The 22,689-nt window shown below is 45.9% G+C and overlaps 1 protein-coding gene across 1 annotated transcript in view; it reads right to left on the reverse strand.

The window, feature by feature from the left end:
* Nucleotides 1-22,689, reverse strand: part of SMOC1 (SPARC related modular calcium binding 1) — a 150,871-nt gene that overhangs the window by 69,015 nt on the left and 59,167 nt on the right. Inside the window, exons 3-4 of the mRNA XM_077767214.1 lie at nt 10,894-11,059; nt 9,601-9,713 (exon numbers count right to left, since the gene is read on the reverse strand). Of these exons, the coding sequence (XP_077623340.1) occupies nt 9,601-9,713; nt 10,894-11,059 (279 nt within the window). The remainder of the gene's footprint in view (nt 1-9,600; nt 9,714-10,893; nt 11,060-22,689) is intronic.

The following is a 22,689-nucleotide window of genomic DNA, read 5'->3' on the forward strand; positions in this document are numbered from 1 at the left end:
ATTAATAAGGAAACAATGGCCATAAATGACACATTAGACCATATGAACTTAATAGATATATATATAACAGTCCACCCCAAAGCAGCAAATACACATTCTTCTCAAGTGCACATAGAACATTCCACAGGATAAATCACATGTTAGGCCACAAAACAAATCTCAATAAACTGAAGAAAATTAAAATCATTCAAGCATCTTTTCTGACCAAAATGGTATAAAACTAAGAATCAATTACAAGAGGAAAACTGTAAAAATCACAAATACTTTGAGATTAAACACCATGCTACTGAACAAGTACTAGGTCACAAGAAAAAAAATCAAAGAAGAAAAAAAACCTAAACACAAATTAGAACAAAAAAACAACATAGCAAAATCCATGGATGCAGCTATAGTGGTTCTAAGAGGGAAGTTCATAACAATACAGGTCTACCTCAAGGAACAAGAAAAATCTCAAATGACTAATCTAACTTTACACCTGAAGGCACTAGAAAAAGAACAAACGAAGCAGAACTAAATAGAACAGAGAATAAAAAGGCAATAGAAAAGATCAGTGAAACTAAGAACTGGTCCTTTGAAAAAAATAAATAAAATTGACAAACCTTCAGCTAGACTTACCAAGAAAAAAAGAGGAAGAATTCAAATAAATAAAATAAAAAATGAAAGAGAAGTTACAACAGATACCACAGAAATACAAAGGATTATAAGAGACTACTATGAACAACAGCATACCAGCAAATTTGACGAACTAGAAGAAAGGGATAAATTCCTAAAAATATATCATCTTTTAAAACTGAATCAAGAAGGTATAGAAAATCTAAACAGACTGATCACTAGCAAGGATACTGAATCAGTAAGCAAAATGCTCTCAAGAAGCAAAAGTCCAGGACCAGATGGCTTTTCTGGCAAACTCTACTAAACATTCAAAGAAGATTTAATACCTTTCCTTCTTGGGGCACCTGGGTGGCTCAGTCAGTTAAGCATCCGACTTCGGCTCAGGTCATGATCTCATGGTTCGTGGGTTCGAGCCCCGTGTCGGGCTCTGTGCTAACAGCTCAAGCCTGGAGCCTACTTCAGATTCTGTGTCTCCCTCTCTCTCTGACCTTCCCCTGCTCACACTGTCTCTTTCTCTCTCAGAAATAAATAAAACATTAAAAAACATTTCTTTTAAATACCTATCCTTCTTAAACTCTTACAAAAAGATGAAGAGGAGGGAACACACCCAAACTCATTGTATGAGGCCAGCATCACTGTGATACCAAAACCAGACAAGGACAATAACAATAGAAGAAAAGTAAAGGCCAATATCCCTGAAGAAGATAGATGCAAAAGTCCTCAACAAAATATCAGGAAACCAAATTGAACAATACATTAAAGGATCATACACCATGATCAGGTGGGATTTATTCCAGGGATGCAAGGATAGTTTGATATCCACAAATCAAAGTGATACAGCACATTAACAAAATGAAAGATAAAAATGATATGATCATCTCAATAGATACAGAAAAGGTATTTGACAAAATTCAACATTGATGTATGATTTAAAATTCTCAACAAAGTGGATATGGAGTGAATGTACTTCCACATAATAAAGGCCATATATGACAAACTCAATGCTAATATTATTCTCAATAATGAGAAGCCGAAAGCTTTTCCTCTAAGACCAGGAGCCTCATCCTCCCCGCTTTCATTCAACATAGTATTGGAAATCCTAGGCACAATAATTAGGCAAGGAAAAGAAATTTAGGCCATCTAAATAGGAAAAGAAGAAGTAAAACTTTCAGTATTTGCAGATGACATGATACTATAGATACTATAGATGGAAGACCTTAAAGCTTCCACCAAAAAGCTGTTAAATCTAATAAATGAGTTCTGTAAAGTTGAAGAATACAAGATTAATATTAAAAAAATCTGTTGTGTTTCCATGCACTAATAACAAAATGTTAGAAAGAGAAATCAAGAAAACAATCCTATTTATAATTGCTTCAAAAAGAATACATATTTACAAATAAATTTAACTAAGGAGGTGAAAGACCTATACACTGAAAACTGTAAGACATTAAAGAAAGAAATTGAGAAAGACACAAATAAATGCAAAGATATTTTGTGCTCATGGATTACAAGAATGAATATTGTTAAAATGTCCACACTACCCAAACCAATCTACAGATCCAATGCAATCCTTTTCAGAATTCCAATGGCATTTTTCACAGAACTAGAACAGATAACTATAAAATTTGTATGGAACTTAAAAGCCCCTGAATAGCCAAAGTAATCTTATGAAAGAACAAAGTCAGAGGTATCATGCTCCCAGATTTCAAACTATACTACAAAGCTATGGTAATCAAAAGAGTATGGTATTGGCATTCAAACAGACAGACACATAAGCCAATGGACCAGAATCAAGAGCCCAGAAATTAACCTACGCCTAAATGGTCAATGAATATATGACAAAGGAGGCAAGAGTATACAAAGAGGAAAGGACAGTCTCTTCAATAAGTAGAATTGGGAAAATTGGACAGCCACATGGAAAAGAATGAAACTGGACCACTATTTTACACCATATACCAAAATAAACTCAAAATGGGTTAAAACTTGAATGTAAGACCTGAAACCATAAAACTCCTAGAAGAAAACATAAGCAATAAGAAAACATAAGCAACAAGCTCCTTGACAGAAGTCTTAGCAATGTTTCATTTTGGGGTTTTTGTTTTTGTTTTTTGTTTTGTTTTGGATCTGACCCCAAAGGCAAGAGAAACAAAAGCAAAAATAGACAAATGGGACTATATCAAACTAAAAAGCTTCTGCACAAAGAAGAAAACCATCAACCAAATGAAAAGACAACCTATNTAAGTCTTAGCAATGTTTCATTTTGGGGTTTTTGTTTGTTTTTGTTTTTTGTTTTGTTTTGGATCTGACCCCAAAGGCAAGAGAAACAAAAGCAAAAATAGACAAATGGGACTATATCAAACTAAAAAGCTTCTGCACAAAGAAGAAAACCATCAACCAAATGAAAAGACAACCTATATATTCAATAACATGTTAATATCCAAATATATAAAAAATTCATACAACTCGGGGCGCCTGGGTGGCTCAGTCGGTTAAGCGTCCGACTTCGGTTCAGGTCATGATCTCATGGTTTGTGGGTTCGAGCCCTACGTTGGGCTCTGTGCTGACAGCTAGCTCAGAGCCTGGAGCCTGTTTCAGATTCTGTTTGTGTGTGTGTGTGTGTGTCTCTCTCTCTCTGACCCTCCCCTGCTCACACTTCTCTCTCTCTCTCTCAGAAATAATAACATTAAAAAAAATTTAAAAATTCATACAACTTAACAAAAAACACAATCCAGTTTAAAAATGGACAGAAGATCTGAATAGACATGTTTACAAAGAAGACATACAGATGGCCAACAGATACATGAAAAGATATTCAATATCACTAATTGTCAGGAAAATGAAAATCAAAACCACAATGAGATATTAGTCAGGATGGCTAGTATAAAAAAGATAAGAAATACCAAGCATTGGCAAGGAGATGGAGAAAAGGGAACCTTCATGCTCTATTGGTGGGAATGTATATTGCTGAACCACCAATAGTGTGGAGGTTCTTAAAAAATTAAAAATAGAACTATCATATAATCCAATAATTCCACTTCTGGGTATTATCTAAAGAAAATGAAAATACTAATACAAAAAGATATAAGCACCCTTACGTTCACTGCAGCATTATTTACAATAGCCAAGAAATGAAGACAATATAAGGGTTCAACAATAGATGAATGGATAAAGAAAACATGGTGTGTGTGTGTGTGTGTGCGCGCGCGCGCGCACGTGCATGCAATGGAATACCACTCAGCCATAAAAAAAAGAATAAAATATTGCCAATTGTGACAACATGGATGAATCTTGAGGGTATTATGCTAAGTGAAGTAAGTCAGACAGTGAAAGACAAATACTGCATGATTTCACTTATATGTAGAGTCTAAAAAACAAAACAAAACAAAACCCAGATATAGAGAACAGACTGGTGGTTCCCAGAGGGGAGAGGGATTGGCAGGTGTGAAACAGATAAAGGGAACAAGAAGTACAAACTTCCAGTTATAAAATAAATAAGTCATGAGGATGTAATGTAGAGCATAAGGAATATAACTAATAATACTATATTAAATGTGTATCGTGACAGATGGTAACTAGATGATTGAGATGATCATTTCACAATGTGTACAAAAGTTGAATCACGATGTTGTACACCTGAAACTAATATAACATGGTAATGGTATGCCAATTACACTTCAATAACATTTTTCACTTTAGGTAGATTTATACGTAATTAACCTGGAAATAAGTCCACAATGTGATTAGTCTAAGAAAATGATATTAAAAGACATATATTATACCATTTGTGTCCTAAAAGATAATTATGCACAAAGGAAAAAAACTGTAGGGTTAGAGACTCAATTGTGGCCCCTTTCATGGAAATGAGGTCATTGGCTCTACTTTTTTACTTTATGTCCTTCTGTGTTATCAGAATTCTTCTCTTACAAAGGTAAGTATAACTTTTCTATTTAGAACAAAACGAAAATATACCTATTTTAAAGTATTTGATTAATGAAGTCCCTAAATACCTACATACACCCACAACATAAAATGAGCCTCTGTAACACATCATCTTACTAGCTGCAAAGTATGGCAGCTATGAATTGCATATAAATTATATCTAATTTGTTTACATAATTCTCTATTACTGGACTTTTAGATTGTTTCCAAATGTTTGTTACTGTAAGCAGGACTTAGATAAAAATCCTTGTGGCTAAGTATTTGTGCAGATTTTTAATGGTTTCCTTAGAATAAATTCCTACAAGTGGAAGCATAGGCACAAGATGTAGGCACAAACAAGGACTTCTGACCCATATTGCAAAATTATCCCACGAAATGCCAATGCCAATTTACTTTCCAATCTACAAAGTGGGGATAGTTTTTTTTTCCCTTTAGTCATCCTCACTAGTTAATAGTATTCAAGCCTGAATATTACTATCTTTTCTCCAATTTTTACCAACTTGGTAAGCAAAATTACATTATTTTTTTAAGTTTGTATTTCTTTAATTACTAAGAAAAGTGACAGGATTCATATTCACTCATTGGCTATTTGTTGCTACTGTGTGGCTACTGGCTGGTTATCTCTTGCCTGCTTTTCTATTAGGATCTCCTTCTTTCTGGTGTGTAAGAATTCTTTATATGCTAGCCATTTGTCATTAAGGATAATATATGTCATTTGTGTTTTAATTTTGGTTAAGGTTTTATGTTCAGAAATGTTTAACTGGCACTTATTTTCTCAACAATAAAATGTGGTCAGAATTCCAGATTACTGACTTGTAAATAGGCGTTTGAAATACAACCAGTTGTACATGCATGGTCTTGTATACCCAGCTACTTTATTATTGGGTCTCATATGGTTTCTGCACATAAGCTCCTTGAAGGCACAAGTCATGACATTTCTTAAACCCTCTGTGCCACCCAGCACACGGTGCATGTTTGAGATGAAAATGTTTGAGGGTCTCCAAAATGTTTGCGATGAAAAAACACTGTCTGGGATTTGCTTTGAAGCAATCCCATTTGCAACGTGTGATAAAAATGAGGCAGAAGTGAAACAGAATCGGCCACATGTTAATTATTGTTGAAGCTGGGTCACAGATACATGGAGTTCATTATACTATTATTTCTTTTTTGTACATTTGAAGATTTCCATAATCAAAAGGATTTTTTCTTTTTCCTCTTTCTTTTTCTTTCTTTCTTTCTTTCTTTCTTTCTTTCTTTCTTTCTTTCTTTCTTTCTTTCTTTCTTTCTTTCTTTCTTTCTTTCCTTTTCTTTTCTTTTTTCTTTATCGATTGATCACCAGCACCACAGTGGGGACTTCTAGAATAACAATGGTGATGCAAATGAATTACATACGCATCAAGGCCACTTTTATAGCATAAAAAAGTCAAAAGCACAGGCCTTGAAATTAGGTAGGCCTGGGTACAAATCCTTTCTAGTGCAGTGACCTTGAACCAGTTATTCAACCTCTTTGAAATTTAGTTTTCCTTTATAAATAAGGGTATTAGTAACTACCTCAAAGGGTTCCAGTGAAGATTAATGGGTGTAAAACGCAGTGCCTGGCACCAAGTAACACTCAGTAGAGTAGATCATTACTACTCAGTGATGCACATGCTTGACAAACTCCGGCCAACATTTCCTGGTGGTGCTAACCCAATCCCCTTCTGCTATGGGCTGGGCTTCCAGTTAATCAGTTTGGGCACCAGACAACTGCTTGGCAGAGGACTTGGCAGAACAGATGTCAGGGATTACGTTCCTGACACCCAGAAGAGAAAACAGATAAGGCCACAGGAAAGGACAAAGCGCTTAACTAACTCCCAGCCTTACTCAGCAGGTCACCGGAGAGCCTTAACTCCACATTCCAATGATGTCATCAAGAACAAGAGTGATGAAGTCCTTCCAACAGCAGGTCATTCAAAACCTTGACCAAACGCTATCATCACCTGGGGAGCTTAGAATGTTTGGGCTCCACTCCTAGCATTTGGGGTGTAGGCTATGTATCAAGGTTCTTAAGAGGCACATGTGACCTAATGTGCACCACCCTGCTGTGTTAAGCTGGGGTGGGGGGTGGGGGGTACACAAAGAACACAGGGAAAACAAAGAAGAGAACAGAGACCGCCACATTGCACATGAACTCCATTAAAACCAACCAACTCATGTGGTCCCAAGCTGTGTCCCATGCCAAACAAATCCAGTCCCATTAGGGTCCCCCTCACTCCCTCCATAAACTTCAAGAGCACAGTCCTGCGTAATAAGTCACAGGGCTAAAATATGGTAATAACATCAGGATGCGCGCATATCAATATTCTAAAGAATATTAAAGCAACACAGCTGGTCGCTGGATTTGGGTCTTAACAAAACAAAACAAAAAAAGTGCGGCTAAGGGACGGTGGAGGCTGGGGGAGGGAGAAAGCATTTTGTCTCACAGCCTTCAGGCAGCCTGTCGATGCGACTGAAGCACACTCAAAGAGGCAGCCTCGTTTTGTGAAGTTATCGCCGTGTCTTTGATCAAGGGAAAGAGCACATCCATTTCAATCACTGTAACGAGGACGGGTGGGCCATTTGGCTGCCTGGCTGCCCACCGGGGCGAGCCAGCCTCGGGCCAGCAGACACATGGCAGTGCTTAGCGTGTCAAACAAATAAAGGGGTTCTCGACTGTCTATCCAAACTCTGCTGAACTTCAGAGGCCCTCTCTTTGAGCAATTCTGCCCCGACTAATCTGGAAGTTCCTTTCCGGCCAACACCACCTGGTCTGGACTGGCCTTGCCAAAACAAAAGCTGGCCAGCAGCTGTCTGTCACGAGGCAGCGGACACTTCAGAGCCGGGAGGGCAGGGGTCAACCTTCTCATGAGCAACACACTGGAGATGACACAGTCCTAGAGAAAGGGGGAAGTTGATGGCCATCAACTCCGCCTCCTCCCTATAACCTCTACCCCCAGCTGGGCCCCAAACTAGTCAAGAGAGGTCTGATTATCTTCCCCAGCAGGTGAATTCCCAGCAGTGCAGTTTCAAATACATACGCAAACATCACCTGCGTTCTTTTCACCAGAAGACATAATAAATAAAACATTGAGGAGGGGGAGGCTCAGCAAAAGGTTTCATTTTCCTTCTGTGACATCACCATAACACCTCGGGAAGACACGAGTAGAACCAGAGTAGAGATGGGAGTCATGATCACGAAAATGCAAAACATTTCGATGCATTTGTGTGTTCCAAGGGTCGTGTGCACATGCACGTATTCAATCCTCACCCCAGCCCTATGAGGTACGCTATAGTGACTCTCACTAATAATGGTAATAACGATAGTAACATGTAATAAGATGTATAGTGTAATTACTATGATTAGATATGATAATAACGGAGATCATAATCTTCGTTTCTCACAGAAGGACACTGACGCCCGGAGAAGCTCCGTGACTCGCCTGAGGCGGAGGGCTGGGACTCACACGGGGCGGTGTGGCTCCAGGACCCGCGTGTGAACCACAGCATGAGACTGCCTTCCTGCATCCCCACTCAGAGCCTCCCTGACAGCTGTCAGGTTACCCTGGAGGACCAGGGAGACGTGGGGGCTAGCAGGGTCTGAGTGCGAATCCCAGCTCTGGCACTTCTTGTCCCTGTAAATGGGGAAACCAACACCTGCCTCACAGGCCCGCCGTGAGGCTTACGTGAGAAAATGAAGAAGGGCGCCTCTCAAAGTGTCGACAGCGAAGGTCAGTTTAAGCTAGCAGCTCTCAATCCTGGCCGAATGTTTGAATTGGTGAGGAACTTTAGCAAATATGATGCCTAGGCTCAGTTGGTTAAGTGTCTGACTCTCGGTTTCAGCTCAGGTCATGATCTCATGGTTCATGGGTTCAAGCCCCGTGGCGGGCTCTGAGCTGACAGCTAGGAGCCTGCCTGGGATCCTTTCTCTCCCTCTCTCTCTGCCCCTCCCCTGCTCATATGCACAGTCTCTAAATACATAAATAAACAAACATTTAAAAAATACGATGCCCAGACCCTTCCCCACCACCCCTCCATGCCTCTACCCCAACAAGCATCAGTCTGAAATCAGCAATCCCCAGGCCCAGCCCTGAAAAGAAACATGAAACCCATGAAACCAAAGGCCAGGCTACACCCTTTGCCCCCTTGATTCCAGAATTACAGAGAAGCTTTGAAACCCCTGAAGTGTCTGTTTCCAACCCCAAGATAGTGGGACTCCCCCAAATGCTGCCCTGTTCCACAGAGAGAAGCAGGCACCATGATCATCCCCAAACATGTGGCTGACTCGCCCTCGTCCAGCACCCTTCCCTACTTTCACCCCCACAACACCTTCATCCAGCTGCCTCCCACCCCCCAGACGACGTCCCCCATCCAGCCCAAAAGCTTTGTAAAGGGGCAGCCCACTGTCCCCATGCTGCCTGCTTTAGAAATAGTTGTGCCAACATCAACATAGCCAAAGTTACTTTTACACAAAGCACTAACCTGAAGACAATGCAGGATGAGAGGTGGGACTGCCTGAAAAGAAATGTTAAAATCCAGGTGCACGCACGTATGCACACGCACGCACACACATTCACGCCAAGAACCATGGTACAATGTGTACTCAACGGGAGCACTGCTTCCTTCAAGGACTCGGGGTAGGAAGAAGGGGAGTGCAGCAGGGGTAGAAATAAACAGTGAAGGGATTACCAGGGGTTGCCCATGGAAACTGGCAGGGCTAAGAAAAATAATCAGCCTGCATTTGACAGAAGAGAAAAATGGAGACAGCCAGCAGGGAGGATGGGGACCAAGCAATGCCAGTTTCCTGGCTCAGATTTCCATGCCCCTTCTCAGGACCCACTGCCAGCTGGCAAAGGGTGGCACGGAGGGCCCGGGAAGGGGAACGCAGACACCAGAAGGTAGCACCAGAAGGTGTCAAAGAGCCCTCAGCTGTTTCCCAGAAAGCAAAGGCTCTGAGGGGCCCTCCCACTCTCAAGCGCCTCCCCTCGGCCTCAGTCCAGGAAATGGGGCTAAGAGACGTGGCCAAGGCCTCACCTGGGTAAAAGAGCCATCCTCGCTGCACTCCGGGACAAACACTGCCTCCTGGGGCTTCTTGGCTTGCTCTAGGGCCTGCGCCCGCTCCAGGCGACACTTGCTCTGGCCAGCGTCTATAAGAGGAGACAAGGAGCGTATTTCATACTTCACCTGGATCCACGCAGGACCCACGGGACAAAATGGCCGCCTGGCACTAGGAATGCTGAGTGGAAAGCTCTCCGCCTGTGGGTGAGCCCACATACGAGCAACTGGATTTTCCCACAACACATAGGCAGTGGCTAGTGGCGCATAAGTGCTGCTCGGCCTCATCGTCCTCTTAATCTTAATCTTAGAAAAGCCAGGGAGGGGTATTTATACCAGACTCTGCTTATTCTTTTCTCCCAAGTACCTTCAGCCACACCCACCCCCCAACCAGGGGAAAAAATATTTCACCTCTATTATCTTTCGCCGGGCTTATTAAAAAACTTGCAAGCCCAAGGGGTCTCAAAGATGCTTTATAGGTCAAGAATTGGGAGCACTTTCTCTGGAAGACCAGAAGCTCTAGGGCAACTTGCTCAGTCTCATGCCATTTCCTACAACAGCTCTACGCAGCCCAGCGCTGATCAAATCACAAACTCCAGTCTCCACAGGGCCTAGGAAAGTGATGTAAATTAGGGCACTGAACTGGGTGTACAAAGAATGGCACTCAGCTTGGAGACACTGCAGGGAGTGCTGGGGACTTCGGCAAAGTGGAGAATGGGCTTCCCTTGAGAGGAGGAAGCTGCTACTCAGATCTAGCCATGTGGCTCCCTGTGGGAGGGAACACAGACCTAACAGTACCAGAGCTCCCAATTATTTATGAGAAGTACAAAACTCCAGATTTTTATGTTGAATCTCTCAATTCTAAAATGTTGTCTCAAATGTTTTTAATATTTTTAAACATGCGAGCAGCCCAAACAAAACACATCTATTGGCCAACCATTTGGAATCCCTATCCAGGAGCCAACAATAACGTCTTGCCATTTTAAGCATCTCCGTTTACGAAAATAAAAAATAAAAATAAATGGCACTAGCCAGATAGTAGCACATCGTTCTAAGCCCTAGCCTGGTGGCAAGTGTTGGAAAGACGGAGAAGTACTCATTCCTTCAAATAGGCCAGTCCTCCTTCCCATATTCCCTGGTGGGAGGGTGGATGGACAGTGGCGAACAAAATGAACAGACTCATTCTGAGCCTCCCCTGTGGCAAGCATGTCATGCAGGGAGCCATGGGGCCTGGGAGTTCCTTTTCTGCTAGGCGAACGTGCACACACTCACCTTTGCATCTACCGCGATGTACCACACCCAGGGTCGGGTCTCTGCACTTGGCTCGCTGGTACTCACACATTGACTCGTAGGACCTGCCGTCAGAGGCACAGATGGGTTTGGGCTGAGTCCTGGAGCAGTGGAGGTTGCACTGAGGGTCACGGTCACTTATGAGGAACTAGGTGGGAGAAAAGTGAAAGAGTATAGAGGTTAGTTTTGCAAGAAAAATAGGGGAGGGGCCATGCCTTACAATGCTGGTTCGCCTTGGGGAGCAAGTCCAGAATAAACCCAAAGTTATTAAACCCTAGAAGTAGAAGGGAACTGAGCAGTCACAGAGTCTAACCAAGGAAAGCATGCTGTGCTAAGTCATTCACAGGCAGGATCTCATTAATCCTCACAACAGCCCTATGAAATAGGAACTATTTATTCTGTACATAAAGAAACTCAAGCCAGAAAGAGGTAACTTGTCCAATGTTACACAGCTATAAGTGATGGATTTGAACCTAGATCAGTCAGAAGTCAAATCAAAGCTTTCGCCACCTGGATATTCAGCCTCTCTATCCTTGCATGTGGTCACATGACCCCTGTTTGGGGACTTTCCCGAATCAGCAACTCACTAGCAATCTCTACATTCCAGCTTTGGGGAGCTGCATTTATTAGAAAGGAGTAGTGAGACCCAACTCCACCACCCTTCAATTTCTGCCCATCGCTCTCTGGCAGAAACAAGTGATTTTCTATGAGAAAAGGATTTCCTGATTTAAAAAGATAATAATCAGGGGTGCCTGGGTGGCTCAGTTGGTTAAGCGGCTGACATACGCTCAGGTCATGATCTTGCAGTTCGTGAGTTCGAGCCCCACATTGGGCTCTGTGCTGACAGCTCAGAGCTTGGAGCTTGCTTCCAATTCTGTGTCTCCTTCTCTCTCTGCACCTCCCCTGCTCACACCCTATCTCTCTGTCTCCCCAAAATAAATAAACGTTAAAAAAAATTTTTTAGAAAGATAATAATCAGATTGGGAAATACTGAGTGAAACAGGTTTCTTTCCTGCAGGACTTCTCTGATATCTTTGATACATTCTTACCCATTGTGGCCGTAGCAAATTGTGTGCTACTCTTCCTGTTGTGTGTTCCCCTTGAATCTGCACTAGCCTCAGTAATTTGACCAATAAAATGCTATGGAAAAGATGTTTTGGGACTTTCGAGCAAGGTCATATGAAGCTTTACAGTTTCCTCCCAGGCCTCTTACAACACTCACTCTGGAGGAACTCAGTCAGTACATAAGAAGCCTAGGAGCCCCGAGACCACCATGCTATGAGGAAGCCCAAGCTAACATGAGACAAAACCATGTGCAGAGAGAAATGCACAACCAACCGAGGCACAGAGATGTGAGTGAAGAAGACATTAGATGAGTCCGCCCCCTACTATCATCTGATTGCATAAAAATAATAAAAATAAACAAAAATAATGGCATGAGACACCCCAAGTGAGAACCACCCAGCTGAGCCCAGTCAATCCATGGAACTGTAAGGTATAATAATAAATGGATGTACTAAGCTATCAAATTTTGTGGTAGCCTGTTACACAGCAATAGATAACCAAGTCAAGGGGCATGTAGGGTAATGCATCTCCCATTCATCTGACCGTGAACCCTTTTTTTAGTGAACCCCTGTTAGCAAGTATAGGATACAGCTGGAAAACAATAACTGGGTCAGAGAATCCATGAGCTTCTGTTGAATAACCCATGATTAGGCTGCATGGGCTGCATCCACTCTTCTCTACCCCTAAAGAGCAGAGTTCTAAGCCCACTCAAGGCTCTTCATCAGTACAGGCTGACAGAATGCATAGCCACAATAATGCATGGCAATGTTGTGAGCACATGTCTGGCCATTGGTAACGCTGGAGCTGACTGAAGAATTACACCAACCTCATAGGGTTTAGGGAGGTGTGAATACAACCCCTGTTTCTGATGTATCTTCAGGCCCTTTGTGCAAAACAACCAAATGAGAGTTTGACCCTTTTCCAGAACAGCAGAGGGAGTCCAGAGGCAGTAGTACCACTCCCTTCAAGAGAGGACCAGGTACACACACCCCACCCTGGCCAAATTCCAGGAGAGTCCAAGCCTGTCCGCTAGGACACACGCTGTCCCCCAAATGTAAAACCAGTTCTTCCTGCGACCCTGACCTCATGCCTGAATGCTGGGTGCTCTGCACAGGGAGGGAGCAGGTGAGGGCTGAAATCATGCAGGCCTCCTCAGGATGGACAGGGCAACTTGTCTTCCCTACAGACCGTCTGGGCTCCCACACACAAGGGTTCAACCTGACTCCTGCCCAAACCCAGAAGGAAATGTCCTGATAGCATCTCACACTACAGTCTAGTATTCTGGGAGTGAAACCGATACCATAGGAAGCCATATCCAGAGGAAGCTCCCTGCCTCCCAGGTGGCCACACAGAGGAGAGAGTTTGAGCTGACAGGATAGCAGAAGGGGGAGGTGCCATCCACACCTCCACCCTGCATGGGACCCTTGGCCTCACTCCCGTCAGGTGGACCCTGTTTGAAACTCTTGAGTGGGAGCGCCTGGGTGGCTCAGTCGGCTGAGCATCGGACTTTGGCTCAGGTCATGATCTCACGGTTCGTGGGTTTGAGCCCCGTGTTGGGCTCTGTGCTGACAGCTCAGAGTCTGGGGCCTGTTTCAGATTCTGTGTCTCCCTCTCTCTCTGACCCTCCCCTGCTCACGCTGTCTCTCTCTCTCTCTCAAAAATAAATAAAACGTTTTAAAAAATTTTTTAATTAAAAAAAAAAAAAGAAGAAGGGGCGCCTGGGTGGCTTAGTCGGNAGGTCATGATCTCGCGGTTCGGGGGTTCGAGCCCCGCGTCGGGCTCTGTGCTGACTGCCGGCTCAGAGCCTGGAGCCTGTTTCCGTCTGTGACTCCCTCTCTCTCTCTGACCCTCCCCTGCTCACGCTGTCTCTCTCTCTCTCCTAGAAATAAATAAAACATTGAAAAAAAAAAAAAAGAAGAAGAAGAAGCAGCCCTTGAGTGGTGTCCCATTGCCCCTCAGGACCTTCACACGGTCTCCTAGGCCTGGCAGAATCTGACCTTGGGGGTCTCCTCCCTGGCCTCAGCTCTTACTGCCTCATCCCCACCTTGCCCACCACTGGTCAGGCACACCAGCCTGCTTTCCGTTCACCAAATGAGCTTCATTTGCTCCTACCTCCAGGCTCTGGACACACTATGCCTTCTCCCTCCCCTCCCACCCCTACTTCAGATTTCAGCTCATGTCATCTCTGTTAGGAGGCTTTCCCCGACTCTCACAGATGAGCCCGGGTCCCCTAGAATAACTTCTCACACGTCACTCTTCCTTCGTGGCACTAAATACAGTTTGTGACGACGAACTGTGTGAGCTGATTAACAATGGAATCCCCAACTTGAACCTCACAACGACAAGGAGACTAGGAATACATACATCCCCAGCGAGGCCGGGGCACTCAGGCATCCCTGTAGCAGCATCTCCCACACGGCATGACCTCGAAAGCGGCTGGTATAATGTGACAGGCCTGGCCTTGCAGGCAGGCTCCTGCCACCACCTCAGGGGGTCACTGGGCCACTCCCTCACCCCCATGCTCTGAGCTTTCCCCTCCCTACCCCACCCCAGATTACATAGTGGCCGAGGTGGTCCACAGCTTCCTGCCCCAGCTCCACCTCAGAACTTAAGTTGTCTCGGAAATTGAGAGGGGGGTCTTTCTCTCCTACCCCACCCAGACCCGTCTGCCACTACAACTCTCTCCACCTAAAGCAACCGTGCACCGTGGAAAATTGGGACCCAAAGGTCTAGCTGGAGGAGGCAGGCTTGGGAAGCCCTGGCCACAGGCTCCTGAATGGACACAGGACATGGGTGGCTGCAACCTGCAAAGCTGGTCTCAAACATCTCTCTTCCCCCGCTCTGGATGGATGGCTCTCCCAGACCTACACATCACCTGTCCGCAGCCCAGAAATGACGCCAGGCCTGGCTCTGTGATTCTGCATGGTAAGCAGCCGGCATCTGGCCCGAGGGCGGGACCGCTGTCCTCACACCCAGGCTTCTCCAGGTCACCAACCGGTGACCCTGAGACCGCCTGAGAGCAGGCACTGCTGATATCACACCACCGTCTCCTCGTCTGTGGACCTACGTGCTACTTACGCGCAGTGAGGCTTGTTTTTATTTGTTAGCTTAATTTGCCATGGGAATTAGGAGCCAAGGAAACACATGCTCTTTTTTCTCATGATCAGACAAGGACAGAACTCTCTGTATCTCCTAATGCCTGGGAAAACCAAGGAACTCATCATCCTTGGTCACAAAGGGATTTGGTAGCCAGACCTTATGTCTTAAGAGCGATAACAAGAAGAGCTAATAGTTGGGTATCACTTACGATATGTTAAAGCTTTACAATAAGCCTATGAGGCAGAGTAAGTTACATCCGGATGTTATAGACGAGGAGACAAAAGCCCAGGTGACTCCTCGAAGCACAGTGTGTGATGTTAAAAGTATCACCCGCAGCCTGGCTCCGGCCAGGCTTCCACCACACCCAGACCGCCCTTCATTATTCCAGAGCAAGGCTGCAAACAGAAGCTCTGATGGTCTTGCAAAACTGGATTCCCAAAGTCAAAAACCATTTACCAAAAGCCTACGATGTGCCAGCCACCAACCGCTAAGGATGCAGACAAGACAGACCTGCCTTCCTATCACCTGATGCCTCCTGGGAGAAGAGCCTCATGGGGCTTATGTTCCCCTTAAAAAGCAGGGATTGAAAAAGACAAAGTTCCTTTTCAAATCCAAAGAGATTGCCCTGTTCTCTCTTCCTCAGCTCACGGGAGAGGAGAGCTGTGGGCGTCACCTTGGCATTGAACTACAGGCCATAAATTTGGTTTGGAAATGGCTTGCTCTGGGCCAACAGAGACGCTACAGCCGCTGTGCCAGAGACCAGCTTAATGACTAGGAGAACATTCTGTCTGCAAACAGACAGGTTAAAGAGCTTCGGAGGAAGCCCCACCTACCCCCAACACATGGAGATCCTTCCCACCTCCACAAGGGCTCCCAAAAGGTTCCATCTAGAAATTACTGGTCCCTGAGGCCAAGTAAAAAGTTCCGAGGCAGCACAGGGCCATTGCTAAAAGTCTGTCTTGCCCATCTGTGGTGTCTCATTTTCATCTGTTTTAGGAACTGTGTGTATTTGTGGTTGTTTAAAAAAAAAAAGGCAATGGGTTCTATAAAATGGACTTTTAATAGGATGACTATGCCCTAATGTGATCACCCAGACCTTCACAGCCTGAGGGGATTACTTTAGGTCCACAAACACTGTTTATTGAGCCATCCTTTCATCTACTTTTGTCCTCAACAAGCCTGCATTGTGAGCCCAGCACTGCATGAGGCATGGCAAACAACACAACCAACACAGCCCCGCCCCCAGTGAGCTTGCACTTGAGGGTGGGGACGACAAGCAGACACTGGCGGTACAGCATGAGGCAAGACACTCCAGGACCAGAGAAGATTTAATCCTAGGGACTCGGGGACGCTAAAAGCCACACCGTCCGACAAGACTGTCTGCAATGACAAATGCGTTCTATATCTGTGCTGTCCAACAAGTAGCCACAAACCGCGTGTGGCAATTAAGCCCTAAAATGTAGCTAATGCAACTGAGGAACTTTTTGGTTGCATTTAATTTTAGTTAAATTTGCATAGCCGTGTGAGGCTAGGGGCCACCATATTCAAGAGCACAGCNTTTCTCCTAGTTGAGCCAAGCTAAGACTCGTTGGACCAAGGGAAAAAAGAAGCAGATAATTTCTGCACTTTGAAACTGGACGTGAGATCAGCTTGTGACTTACTGGTCAACAACAGGACTGCCTAGGAGTTCATCAGTCTACCTGAAGTCACAAAGTTGGCTTTTTCCTCTCTTCTTGCAGGAGTCAGGGGTTCAGGCTACACGATCCCAGCACCGGCCTGTGGTCTGGGTCAGTTCTCTCAACAGAGACCCAAACTCAGGGTCTGAGTCACCCTGCTGTACCTGAATGCCCAAGCCACAGACGTCTGCTGTAGGCTCAAAAGCAGCCATGGTTGAAGGAAGTTTTTGGTGTTGTTAGGCTGGGGGTGGGGAGGGAGGGGGCATGCTGTCTCCCCAGCTATACAAAACCTGAACCATTTCCCTCTGGAGGTGGGGGAGGGGGTAGTATTTTCATAAAAATCCTCACATACATTCCCTTCCCTCTTCCTAACCAAAAGACAACAAAAACAAAACAATTATGCTAAATATGATTGCACAATACGGAAACCAAACAAAAGGGGCCAGGACAATTGTGAGTTTGCAATCATCTGCTACTCCCACCCTCTCTCCTTGGGGAGTGAATGATTCCAAAGCAAACACACAGCAGTTTATGTTTTGCTCTCATTTATAAAGTAGGACAAGCCCTTGAAATACATATAAACAATTCATCCTTCCTAGTGGAAAAGTGAGCTACCGGCTGGGGGCTGTCTTCTCCAGAGAAGAGATGGAGGTGGATGAAGTCGGTGTCAGACTAACAATCCCTTCTGTCTGAAAAGCACACAGGCTCTAGCGGAGTAGAATGCAAACCTTTTTGCACTGGGAGACCACTCCAATGCCGCAAGCTGTGTTAGGTTTGACTGACTGCCAAGTTTCCATGACAATACAGGGAACAACAGAGGCAGCCTAAGTTCCATCTGGGTGGAGACGTTCAAGTCTATATAATATGGAATCAGTCTTAACTTCCACCTGTACCATGCTGGATTAACCAGGATCTGAAATTCTAAATCGACATTTTTCTGGTAACACGTGTATCTCCCTATTTTTCCCAGCTATAGAAGAGGGGGTGGGGGGGGCACCTGGGTGGCTCAGTCGGTTAAGTGTCAGACTTTGGCTCAGGTCATCATCTCACGGTTCATGGGTTCGAGCCCCACATCGGGCTCTGTGCTGACAGCCAGCTCAGAGCCTGGAGCCTATTTCAGATTCTGTGTCTCCCTCTCTCTCTGACCCTCCCCTGCTCATGCTGTCTCTCTCTCTCAGAAATAAAATAAAAAACATAAAAAAAAAAAAAAAAGAAGAAGAAGAAGAGGGGGCAGGAGCCGTTCTAGACAGCCCGGGCAGTGCCCCAGCCACTGTGTCTAGAAATAGGAAGGCCACAATTTGGAGCAGCAAGTGGCTTTCCCTTTTATGAGATCAGATCCAAAACTCACAGGCCAAACTCAACTGATGTGAGGTTTGCTTTAGTAACCTGACGCATGACACAGCTTCAGCCACTGAATTTTCATATTTCTGCTTCACTTATCTGTTGCTGCAAAGCAACAGATGGCTTTAAACATTAGTGGCTTTAAACAACTGATCATTTCTCTCAAGTCCATGGATTGGCTGAGCTCAGCTGGGAGATTCTTCTGCTCCATGAGGTGTCAGCAGAGGTGACACAGAGCTTGTCTGGGGCGGGAACATCCACAGGGGCTTCACTCACTGGTGCCTCAGTTGGGGCGTCAGAAAAAAAACTAGGGCACTGGCTGGGCCTCTCTCTCCAGCAGGCTTCCCCCAGTGGCTTCCAGGACGGCTTTATTCCGTCCGTTATCACTTGCCTAGATGTTTGACTCTGCCACCAATGTCTTCTCCCCATTCAGGTTCAAATTCCGCACTGCGCTGAGGTTGTCATCCCAAAGAGCAAATGTCTTCATGTTTTAAACATCACCATTAGCTCCTTGGAGCTCTTGCTGCATTGGGCGTGTACTTCCATCAAACCAACACACCGCACCATCATTTGTGTGTTTATGCATCTGTGAAGGATTGTGTCTCGTTCCTCTTTACATGCACAGGGCCTAACACTGCCTGATCTAAAGCAGTTGTTCAGCACATGTTTGAAGAATGAATTGGTGTCTAACAAACCTTACCTAAAACATATCCTGGATGAGAAGCTCCCTTTTTTTTTTTTTAAATCACTTACGGTAAAAAGAGATCTTTGTCCAACCACCACCAAAAGCTTAAAATTCTCAAATGCATGGAGTAATGTAAGCTCTTTGTTCTTTTCTTTCCTCTGAAGGAACATCTATTAGATAAGGAAAGCTGTACATTAAACACAGGATTTCTTTTCCCCCTTGAATTAAAGGAAAAGAAATCACAAAGACATTGAAGGGAATGTACCAGAGTGGCCAAGACAGGACCCATATACCCATGGCAGATATCATCATTAAGCAGCCAAGCAACTCCTTCCCAGTGAGGAATCCTCTTCACACAGCCCTCCCCCACCCCAATCCCGAAGCCTTCCTACTACCCTGCAGATAAGTCATCCCTCCCCTAAGTTAGGCAGTAATCTGAGGGGCCCAGGGCTGCTGAGCCTGAAATGAGAATGTGTCAAGGTAGAAAACTCTGATAATTTAACAGCCAATGTGATTACCGCTCTGGGTTTTTGGTTTTTTTTTTTCCTGCAGCTGCCATACGCACGCACTTGAATAAGAAAAACAGCCAGATGACAAAATGGTATAAGTGACTCCTTTATAAGTCAGATTTCTGGCACCCTGAATTCACTTTTCCACAGAATGAAGATTGTAAGTAAGGGTGAGTTTCCCGGCTCCAATTCCAAATGCCTACTTGGAAGGAATGGGCAGGAGAATGAGCGCTACCCGTGTGCATACTGCGTCGGTGTCACAGTAAAGGCCCCTCACACCCGTGCCCGCAGCTGGGTAGGAACGGTTAGCCCCCGCTGCGCGCTTCCTGCCTTGGGACTTGCTGGCCCTTCCCCTGAGCTGTGCCCCAACCTCATACCTCCTATTCATCCTTCCAATCTCAGTGCAAGCGCTGCCTCTTTGGGGCACTGACTTCCCAAATCGATCGGGACCCCTGTGCTGAGTCTCCTTAACGGCCTCTGCTTCCCACTGGGGTCTGTCCCAACTGTAAGTAAGTAACCAGCAGTTTAATTGTATGTTTCTTGCTCACGAGCCAAGGTTTGGGTGCCACGCCGCTGGATCCCCAGTTCCCAGTAGAGGCCTGGCCCAAAGTGGGCACTCAGTAAATACTTACAGACCGAATACATGAGGAGGAAGCCAAGGCCCGGCCGGGTCAAGCTAGTTAAGTGGCGAGCACTCTGTGTCTGCCTCTAAAGGGCCAGACTCCTTCTGCTATACCACATTTCCTCCTTTGGCGGAAGGTAGAGCGCTGAGCCCGAGGCTGGCTGGGGAGGGTCGGCGGGGGGGGGCCTGTTGGTAGCTCTGGTAGCAGGGGCCAGGGTCTCTGGCGTGGGCCCCTCAGCAGGCAGGAGAGGAGAAGGGTCTACAGGCGAAGTGAGCTTTCCTAACCGAGGGCTGTTCTTCCCATCATGTTTGGGAGTCAAAGTCCAGCTCAAGCTTTTAAAACTCAGGCACTACAAAGCGTTTCTGGGAGGTGACTGTGCTATTGAAAAAGGGAAAAAGCCGCTCCTGGAGCCAGTGCCTGGAACAAAAAGTAGAGAACCACATTCCAGATGTCTAGCTTGTAGCTCAGCCTCTTACTCCCCGACCAGGGACTGTCCACCTCTTGTCACTTGCTTCACCATCAGCAAAGCCGGACTTTGGTCTTCTCCACCCCCCAACCCCCCGCAGGGCCTGTGTCTTTGGGAACGAAGAGCAATTTCACATTAAAATGTCACTCACCCGCCCGCTATCTAATCTGTCATCTGCCTGGAAAATCCACATCCCTATTTCTGCCAGCTCACGCTCACCCTTCCTTGACCCCACAACCACCGCATTTACACAGGTGCAGAGGAGGGTCCCGATCTGGCAGCTTGGGAGGGGGGCGCGGGAAGATGGAGGAGGGGAGATAAGGGAGGTCAAAGGGAAGGGGGGTCTGCGGCTACGCTGGTGTCTGCTCTTCCACACACCTCCACCGCGGGGCCTAACAACAGCACGGCCCCCGATTAAAGGGCTTTTCACGCTGCTGAGGGAAAGCAGACACCCCCCTCCAGCTGTTGGGCAGCTGGAACCACTTCTGTTGTTTTAGCCGGGAGAGGCCTGACCTTTGTCACCCCACCCCCAACCCCTCCCCAAGGGAGGAATTTAGTGGTCACCCCACCCCATCCGCCCGGCTCCCCTCCTCCACTGTGCCCCCCCACCGCTATGGGCATGACCGGTCAGGACCCAGGGGAGAAGGCTGTCCTGGGCCAGGTGCCACAGTGGGGGACGGGAAGGGAGGGAGCGTCCGTAGGCTTGAAAAAGCATCTGGGACCCTGGGTCCAAAAAGGCGCTCACAAGGCTGCAAAGGTAGGGCTGACTCAGACGCCTGCAGTTCACACAGACCCGTCCACACCCCACCGCGTGCCCCCTGCCCATCTAGCAGAAAGGTGGTGCAGATAAAGTGTGGGCTAGGGTCCACGTTATCAAATCCCAAAATAGGAATAATGGTTCTAAGTGCGAGGAACCAGACCCAAATAGCCACATACTGCCTGACTCCGTATATATGACATTCAGAAAAAGGCAAAGCTATCCAGATATCAGTGATTTCCCAGGACTGGAAGGAGGCAGAGAAGCAGGAGAGAACGGGGGTGGGGGGGATATTCTCCATCTTGGTTACGCTGGTGGCCGTACAACTACACGAACCTTAAAGACTATAAAAGTGTACACCTGAAAGGGTGACTTGCACTGTGAGTACATCATACGTCAATAACCAAAAATAACCATAAAACTAAAGAAAAATAACACCAAGGCATGAGGCAGTCAAAGAAGTTTCGGGAGGTTTCTCTGCCCACTCCCTCAATTACCAGGCATTGTGCTCTGTGCATTGAGGGTTATGAAAAAAAAGCAAGAACAAAGGCCCTGCCCACCCCACCCCACCCCCGCCCCAAAGCTGAGCCAGTTGCAAAAACTGGCATGTATACAGCTATCTCCAGAGGGACTGCATTTGCAACGCCAGCAACCAGGAAGCAAAGACCACGTCACAGAAGACAAAAGGAAAGCATGTTTGAAAACGAGATGCCAAGAAGTCTGAGATGTGGTGTGGCTAACACTAAAACAGAGAGAGGGAGAAGAGGAGAGGGGAGGAAAGAAAGACTAAAGAGGCATCCATTCAGCAAAGAACTGCTGAGCACCTATTATGCCCCCAGGGTATGCTGAGTGCTGAGGACAGAGCAGCTGCCCTCTTGTTCTGTGGGGTCAGAGGAAGAGGTCCATTCAGACTAGAAGGATCCAAGAGGACTTCTCAGACAAGGGACCACTAAGGGGATTGTAAGGATTTCCATAAGTAAGAAGGGCCGTCACGGGGCATCCTAAGCGACAGTGACTGGTACACAGAAATAAAGAAGCAAACTCATTTTTAAAAATAGATTAGAGGGGCGCCGGGGTGGCTCAGTCAGTTGAGCATCCAACTCTTGGTTTTGGCTCAGGTCATGTTCTCACGGTCTGTGAGTGAGAGCCCCGCACTGGGCTCTGGGCTCACTGCACAGAGCCTGCTTCGGATCCCTTGTCTCCCTCTTTCTGGCTCTCTCCTGCTTGGTCTCTCTAAAAAATAAAATTTTAAAATAATAATATTAATAAAAATAAAAATAGATTAGAAATGACCATTTATGGGAGAAATAAGGCTCTAGGGCCAGAATGGGGCAAGAACATGGAGGGTCTCTAAGATTCCCATTTGTCGGGGTGCCTGGGGGGCTCCATCGGTTAAGCGTCCAACTTTGGCTCAGGTCATGATCTCACGGTTCGTGGGTTCGAGCCCCAGGTCAGGCTCTGTGCTGACAGCTCGGAGCCTGGAGCCTGCTTCGGGTTCTGTGTCTCCCTCTCTCTCTGCCCCTCTGCCACTCATGCTCTGTTTCTCCGTGTCTCCAT

The sequence above is a fragment of the Crocuta crocuta genome, unplaced genomic scaffold (assembly GCF_008692635.1).
Source record: "Crocuta crocuta isolate KB4526 unplaced genomic scaffold, BGI_CrCroc_1.0 scaffold55, whole genome shotgun sequence".
In the NCBI taxonomy this organism is placed as follows: Eukaryota; Metazoa; Chordata; class Mammalia; order Carnivora; family Hyaenidae; genus Crocuta; species Crocuta crocuta.